At 32.8% G+C, this 8,543-nt stretch overlaps 2 protein-coding genes across 2 annotated transcripts; one reads left to right on the top strand and one right to left on the bottom strand.

Annotated features, from left to right (window-relative positions):
* Positions 1–250: 250 nt before the first annotated feature.
* On the bottom strand, positions 251–1,706 carry LOC110647412 (uncharacterized). The gene is made up of 2 exons (XM_021801224.2): positions 1,140–1,706; positions 251–629 (listed from the first exon to the last, which is right to left on the bottom strand). The coding sequence occupies exons 1-2, from the start codon at positions 1,478–1,480 to the stop codon at positions 470–472; spliced, it is 501 nt and encodes a 166-aa protein (XP_021656916.1). The 5' UTR covers positions 1,481–1,706; the 3' UTR covers positions 251–469.
* Positions 1,707–4,956: 3,250 nt separating this feature from the next.
* On the top strand, positions 4,957–7,948 carry LOC110647413 (proteasome subunit beta type-2-A). The gene is made up of 3 exons (XM_021801225.2): positions 4,957–5,221; positions 5,311–5,434; positions 7,372–7,948. Exons 1-3 carry the CDS (start codon positions 5,064–5,066, stop codon positions 7,696–7,698), a joined length of 609 nt encoding a protein of 202 aa, XP_021656917.2. The 5' UTR covers positions 4,957–5,063; the 3' UTR covers positions 7,699–7,948.
* The last annotated feature ends 595 nt before the right edge of the window (positions 7,949–8,543 follow it).

The raw sequence follows: 8,543 nt of genomic DNA, 5'->3' as shown, positions 1-8,543 counted from the left end.
CTGTCAACTAGCTTTTTCCAGATATTTGGCAATCAAACAAAGAGCATTAAGATTCTTAGTTTTTAATAGATTTTTCACTAAAGGTTGTAATCTCTCAGATTTTTTTCCCCACCTCCTTTCCTTTAAACCCAGAGTTGCATACGATCATTGTGGACATGCAAATGAAAAACCTTGGACTTTCAAGCAGAGGATCGATAAACTTGCAAATAACATGCTGAAATTAAACGAACAACAAAATTTATCTGTGGGATTTTGAAATTGAGTGCAGTCCCTCCCTTGAAGAGTCTAAAAGAATCTAAGTGTGGGCAATGTAAAACAATAAATTGAAAATTTACATATCGACTATGAGGAAAAACCGTGTCACACAGCCCTTTTGCTAAACAAAAGTGAATGCTGGAAGCAAGGACAGTACAGCTATGCACTTCTGCATCTAACAATGGACTTTCAGTTCATATTACTTTAAAACTACTTAACAGCGAAACCCCAGCTTCCGCACTTCTTTTGTGAAGAACTTTCCTCCTAATGCTGTTTCCAACCTTGCTGATGTTTCTTTAGCAATTTCTTGATCAAACCCATCCAAATCCATCCGATATTCTCGGCATTCAGGTGAGCAAAATGCACCTAGGTGACTGCATCAATGAAAGAAAAGCATGTTTAAGGCAAATAAACAAATGAATTTCAAAAGATACAGTTTCTACATATTCTAGGGAATTATTATAATAACTTGGAGGGTCTCCAGGGAAAGAAGAGAAAATCATGTCAGGGGAGAATACACCAAATCTGTGTCTATAGACTAAAGAACTAACCAGTAACCTCAAGAACATTGTAACAGCTTACAAAACCACATATAAATTAGCTGATATTGAAAATTTGAAAAACCATGTAGAAAAGAAAAGGCATAGAGTCAGCGAAACAATTAATAAACTATGAAATCCTTTTCCTTGTTCTGTAATATATTACAGTTTGATTGCAGATAAATTTTTAGGTGATTCTAAGTCAATATTATCATGCATTCAAATTTAGTCCCTTTTCTATATATTAAACCTCAAACCACCTTTAAACATAAAATAAAGATCTTAGTTCATGTTGTTGAATCTTATTTTAACAGAGAGGAAAAGACAAAGGAAAAGAAGACTCACCCATACATGTAAATGTCCTTGTCCTGAAGGAGTTTCTTCTTGCATAAGAAACAAGCTTTAAGAAACTCTCCAAACCCATTACCAGGCTTCTTGTTCTTTGGCAGTGCATCGTTATGCTCCCTCTCAGGCGATCCCAACGTGAATATACACCGGCGAGTCTGCTGCTTCTCTGCCGATACTGGAGGCTGAGAGTACTCTTTCACCGTCTTTGAGGTTGTGATGGGAGCAGGGCCTTTTCTCTCAAAGAAAGACACCGGAGACTCGATCGGCAGAGTATGGTTCAACAGCCCAATCTCTCCCTGACTCGACGACCTAACAACACCAGAACGTTTGAAAGACATTGACAATAAGTGGGGGAATATGTTAGGGATTGGATGTTGTTGAAAAATGTTGCGAGAAACGTAGGGTGTTAATTAGGGTTTTTATGATGACAAATGAAAGCTCTAATATTTGGGTTTTGTCTTCCGTAATGGGAATTAATTATTCTTGTAAAAGGGATGGGATTAGGGTTCTTGGAGTATGAATATTAATGTGAGATTTTATGGATGCTTGAGAGATCCTTGGGAGTCTGATATATAATTAAGATTATTATAGGATTACCTTTCCTAATAGAATTACTATTTCCTAAAGGAAGATTATAGAATATTTTTATGTACATAAAAAGTATTATTCCTTTTCTCACACAACAATAAGAGAAAAGTGTATGTTATATGAAATAATTTATTGTTTGTGTATTAGATATAATAATTTTTAGGGCTAAAATTTAATTTTTATTTTCAAAATTTGAATAGTATTTAATCATCTAACAATTTATATTTTGATATTAATATATATGCATATAATAATAACAAAATATAAATTCTTATTATTTTATTTTAATGTTTTTATTTATTATTATATTAAAAAATTTAAATTTTCATATTTTAATGACATAATTCTATTAAAAAAAGAGAAATGTCAATCCTTATAAAGGAGAGTGCACAATCCTCATATCTAAGTGATGTGCAATTTTTATTTTTTATTTTTATTTATAAAGACAATTATTTATTTTATTAACGTGAACTAATTATATATATATATATATATATATATATATATATATATATATATATATATATATATTGTTAATATAAATATTATTTTAAATAATTAAAGAGACAGTAAATTATGTTTATCACTTCGATTCATCCATTCAAATTAAATTTCTTATAGTCAAAATCAAATTAAAAATTTAATTTTTTTTATTGTTATCTACTCATAAAAAAATTTAAATAAAAAAGAGTTTTTCAAATATTATATTAAGATTTATGGTATGTATTTAATTTTTAGTATAGTCGAGACAAATTAATCTCAAATTGAATATTTTGATTAAAAAAAATCTAATTTTTTGTATTTAATATAAAATTAATTATAAGTCATATCGCATATGCATATCCTTATTATAAATATGAAATGTCACATGTGGGATCATAATGAAGTCTTGAAAAAATTTCAATTTACATATTAAGATACGATATCAACATTTCAAATGCTATTCAATTTTGTTTTGATTTTATTTTTTAAAATAAATCTTTGCAAGGCAAATGCCATTAATTAATTATTATACATCATTAAACACCTATATGACCTACCGCACCATAATTCTGATCTTTCTATCCTGATTTCTTCCTTAAAAACAGCCCACTGTAAGGTCACCCCGCGGACTTAAATTCTGATCTCCGCCATCGTTTCACTGCACTCTTCTTCCATCTACTTGCTCCCTGCCCTCTTTCTAATTATCTCAAGTTAGTATTTGTTTTTTATTTATCTTCGATTATATATTTCTTTGCAGGAAATGTAATGTATGCATGTTTGCATGCTGCAGGCAAAGCATGGGAGATGGGTGCTCCTGTCTAAGCGTCATAGGTGGTGGTTGTCCAAACAAAGGCGAGTGCTTTCGAACAAGCCCGCCATGTTAATTATAGAGGCATCGGATAGAATGCGTTGCTCCAGACAGTGGGGATTTGCCAGATTAGAAATGTCACTATTTATTCGATTTTGGTGCCCTTATCTGCCAGCAGGAGATGGTCTCCGTCTGCTTTGAGCAATTATACTAGCCATAACTAATCATGTCCTTGTGTAACCTAAATCTAGGATATATATAAGCTTCAATGTTATCGCATTTTATGGACTCATTTAATTACTACTCTGCACTACCCGCACAAAAGGAAGGGAAAGGGAACAAAAAGAAAATAAAAATGGAGAAGGAAAAACTTGGTAGATTATGTAGTCTTATGAGAGAATAAAAATACAAACATACTTATGCAATTATCTCATTTTATTGGAGCTAAGTGTGCCTCATTCACGGAACCTTCGCGTTTAGCTTCGCTGCAAAAAAATCACACATATATACATGCAAATGTTAATAAAATTTATTTAATTAAGCATATAAAAATTTTATATAAATATATATGCTTTATCTGTAATTTATTTTCTGTAAAAATTAAAAGAAAAAAAAGTTGATTACCTGCAACCTCTTTATCGAAGCAGTCAGTATCGCACTTCATTTCACAAAAAGTTTGGCCTTGTCCTCCGGCCATGCATTCCTGTTCGCAGGTGTTGAAGCAAGAGCCAAATTTATCAGCATGGACAGAGGCAATTACAACAACACACATAACCAGTAGTGCAACAGCAACCTTGCTTGCCATTTCCAGTGTTCTCCTTCAATTAATTTGCACTGCTCTTTTATCTTTTCACCTTTTTTTTTTTTTCAATTTTTTTTTATCTGCCTTCTGTGGTTTTTATCTTTTGGAAAGAAGTGGCTAATCACCATTTATATAGGGTTTCATTTGGATTAACTAGTGAAGAACCTTTAAGTGCGGTGAAATTTTATGTAATTTTGATGTCTTTTCGTTTTGACTAGCTCCCATTTTTAGCAAAGAAATAGTACTATTTTGAGATCCATACTCAAAAAATAACATTGCTTATTAAAAACATGTACTCAAAATTAGATATAATTTTAATTATTATTTTTAATTTATCATATTTAATTATAAAATTTAAAATAATTGAATCATTTTTAAAATTAATATTTAACATAATATATATTTTTTTAACTTTTTAATTATAATTTTAAACCATCCTATATTCTATATTTTAGGAGTGAGCACTATTCGGTTTGAACTTAATATATCGAACCGAACCGTCTTAATTCGGTAATTTTGTTTAATTTTTAAGATAATTTAGTTTGATTTGGTTTTGCATTTTAAGAATTTCAATTATTTCGAATCGATTCAGTTTTAAAGAGAAAAAATAATTAAACTGAACCGAACCGAATTACTTTATTAATTTTTAAATTAATTTATTTTTATAAGGAATTTATGAATTATATGTAAATTTATATGTATAAATTATTTAATTTCATTGATTAATGGTTATTAGGTTCGAACTAAGATTAAAATAAATTTAAATAACTTAAAAATAAAGTATAAATTAAAAAATCTATCTAAATTCAAAAATTAATCGGTTCAAATTGAACTGAATCTAAATAGAGCAATTCGATTTGATTTTTAATTTATTTCGGTTTGGTTTAATTTCTAAAATATAGTAATTCAATTAATTTAATTTTAATAATTCGATTCGATTCGATTCAATTTGAATCAAATATTCGAGCCTTCAATATTTATGCCATTGGCATCTTGGAATAGATAATCCTATATCGTTACAAGGTAACTCCTATCCCCAACTATGACACATAACTCCGATCCACCCAACATTACCTTATAAAAGAACAACAATGACGAAAATACCCTTCCACTCAGTCCAAAATTCTTCGGCTTGTTCCTCAAGTAGAGGTCCCTGCGCCTGTGCTGCCATCTTCTTCACTAACCAAAGCAAGATCAATAAATATCATACCACGCGAGAGGAGCGAACAGATCAACAACAATGGAGTGCGTGTTTGGACTAGTAGGCAACGGTTTTGCGATTGTAGCGGCGGATACATCGGCTGTTCACAGCATTCTTGTACACAAGTCCAACGAAGACAAGATCATTATCCTTGATTCCCACAAGCTCATCGCTGCTAGCGGCGAGCCTGGCGACAGGTCTCTCTATCATTAGTGCTGTACACAAATTTATAAACAAACCCATATTTTATATTTTGGGAATTTGACATTTTTTGGGTTTGTTGCAGAGTTCAATTCACGGAGTACATACAGAAGAACGTGGCGTTGTATCAGTTTCGTAATGGAATTCCTTTGACCACTGTAGCTGCTGCTAACTTTACTCGAGGGGAGCTCGCTACTGCTTTGAGAAAGGTAATTTGGCTTCATTTCTTTTGCAGTGCAGATTTTAGGTTTTAGGGTTGGCAGGATACTTGCTTTGTTTGGGGAAATTTAGGGGTTATTGTTGCTTTCGGTGAGAGGACGTTAGGTTTTGCTTCACTTATGCTTTGATGCAAATTCAATGGATTGAATGTGGTGGCTCCATTACTTGGAGTGCTGATTAAAAGTAAATGCTGATATGTATTGATGTATTAGTTTGTTCTGAATTCTTTTAGTGTTGGTATTTTCTCTTAGTGAAAGTTGTTTTGGCTCAGCTTGTTTGTTAAAGGCCTAGATTGCAATATATTCTTTCTTTCATTTGCTTTCTTCAGAGGCAACGACTACATGCTTCATTCCCTATGGAAAGTAAGATTTGGAATGAAAAGTAGAGTGACCTTGCATTTGCTTGGAAATGTCTGAAACAGTGATTTTGAGGAATTTGAGTTGTGCTTCTGTAGACATCATAAACTGGTGGAGAGTGCCTGGTAAAAATCAGTAGTCTTCGGTGTGCTGTGAGAACACATAGAAGTCCATGCATATTGATTGTTCAACTTTAGAAAGCACCATTTTCATTTTGATGTGTCTGCTTTTGTATGAACCAGTTTCACAAACAAGCGCTTCGAATAGGAGGTGTCAAGATACCACTAACTTCCTTGTCCCCATTAGGTATACTAGTTTCCTGTGACTTCCTTAGTATGCAACTTGATGAACCATTTATTTTCCAATTTTGTCTTTTGGGAATGGATGGGTGCACAGAACCCTCGTTGGGGGATTATCCTATTGCTTGTGCTCATGTGCCAACATTCTCTTGGGACTGGCATAGCCTTTTTGGGCTGAATCTCAAGTTAGGTCATGCCTGTTTGACTTCCTGTGTAGCCTGAGATCCACATCTAGCATGCTCTTGTCCCTTTTGCTCTAATAAGGGCTTAGGGATTTTCTAGTCTCCTATGGGCTGAGAGATTTAACTAGCTTTATGGGATTGTGGTAACCTGTTTTGAGTTGGTGAGCTTTTTCCAGGTGGGTGAGGATCTTTGCATCTACTCACTTGGATGATATTATTTAGGCTTGAGAAGGCATATATGGCTTTTTTAGGGGCTGTGCTTTCAGAAACAATACTTCTTACGCTAATATTCAACATAACCATTCTGGTTGTGGCTTGCTAGTATGGCAGAGGTGTGCATGATTACATATGTTGGAATTCAAAATGTACCCAAGGCTTGTGATGAGTATTTGACTTTTGTAACGGCCCTATAAGTTCTTAACAACCCTTTTACATTGGGAAATTCCTTAACAAGCAACTGCTTTGTTGGAAGATAGTCTTAACACATGAATATACACATGAAAATTATGCAGATAATCTGTATAAAGAAAAATCAGAATACCAATGCTTAAACATAATTGATTTTTCTCCTTGTAATCCCTTGTGTTTTTCGATTCTTATTCCCCATTCTATGTCATGATTCCTTCACTCACTAGATTGTGAAGTAGACTCACTCATTGAGCCTGAGGATCGACTCAAGCCAACCCACAATGAAGTTGGCTTGGGTACTGGGATTTGTCCTCGGTCCCAGTCCAACTAAGGCCTGCTGTTGAGGTAGGCACTAGGCAGGCTGGGTAATTGTATCAATCTGCATAATGAATTAAAAATTTATATTTATTTTTACATATCTTCACTATTCTAGGCCAGGCCCAGCCAATTAAGCTAGGCCCAAACATGTTGAGCATGGGTCAAGGCAAACAGCCTTATTGGACCCAACTGTAAACCAGCTCAGCCTGAAGGATAAACACTTAAACAGGTTCATCTTGAAGTAAACCATTTCTAGAATGAATGTAGCATATTTTTACATGCTTGGACTATATGTACGGTACCTAGCTTCTTTTGTCCTAATTATTAATATATGACTTGCTAATTGTAATGTTTGTTTTTTCAGAACCCTTCCTTTGTGAACATTCTTTTGGCCGGCTATGACAAAGAGACTGGCCCTTCTCTCTACTACATTGACTATATTGCTACCCTTCACAAGGTTGAAAAGGGAGCTTTTGGGTACGGATCTTATTTTTCTCTCTCCATGATGGACAGACACTTCCATAGTGGCATGTCAGTGGAAGAAGCAATTGATTTGGTTGATAAGTGCATACTGGAGATCCGATCCAGGTTGGTTGTGGCACCACCAAACTTTGTAATCAAGATTGTTGACAAGGATGGAGCAAGAGAGTATGCCTGGCGTGAATCTGTCAAGGAAGCTGTAGCGGCTTAGTGTATTTTATTTCTTGTTTATGTTTAATTTTATTATTATTATTTTTTTTTGGTCAATAGTGAATGCTAATATTCGACTGCCCAGAACTAGTTTCAAATACTTGTTTCGTACTTGTGCTTATACGTTACTTTGCTCGTCTTCTCGAGAAGTTGTGTTTTGTAATGTGCATACGACTTCATGATCATCCTATACCCTGAAGCAGGAAGTAAATTAAATTTAAAAGTTACTTAAAGGTTGCTTAAATTTGAAATTTGGATTTGATTATTTGATTATTTATTTAAATATTTACTTATAAATGTATTTTAGTTTCGATTAATTTAAAGATTAATATGATTTTGTACATTTTTTTTTTTAAGAAAACTCATGATAAATCAGCAATAAACCTCTAAACATCCCACGTAAATGGACCCATTCATGTAATAGAGAGGCCCTGGGTTCAACGGGTCCCATGCGGAATGTTTTTTTCTGGGGAATTTATTAGGTTAACTGGTCTGGATTGCTACAGAATCCCATCTTCGGAAAAATATTAGGTTAACTGTTTCTTCCAGCAGAGTGCTCCAACTAATAAAAATGTAACATATGTCACATATTAAATCAAAAATACGAAAAAAATTATATAATATCTCATTATTTTATATAAGATAACATATATATGAAATGACGAAGCATAAATATATATATATATATATATATATATATATATATATATATATATAAAAGTGGGTACTATAAAATAATAATCACTTAGCAACTGGTAATAGAAAATCAATAATTAATTTTTCTTTAAAACAATATAATTATAATTACTTATATAATATTTAATTATTAATTTATCGTTACATGTC

Source organism: Hevea brasiliensis, chromosome 4, assembly GCF_030052815.1.
Source record: "Hevea brasiliensis isolate MT/VB/25A 57/8 chromosome 4, ASM3005281v1, whole genome shotgun sequence".
NCBI classification, from domain to species: Eukaryota; Viridiplantae; Streptophyta; class Magnoliopsida; order Malpighiales; family Euphorbiaceae; genus Hevea; species Hevea brasiliensis.
This window is presented reverse-complemented; position numbering and strand designations above follow the sequence as displayed.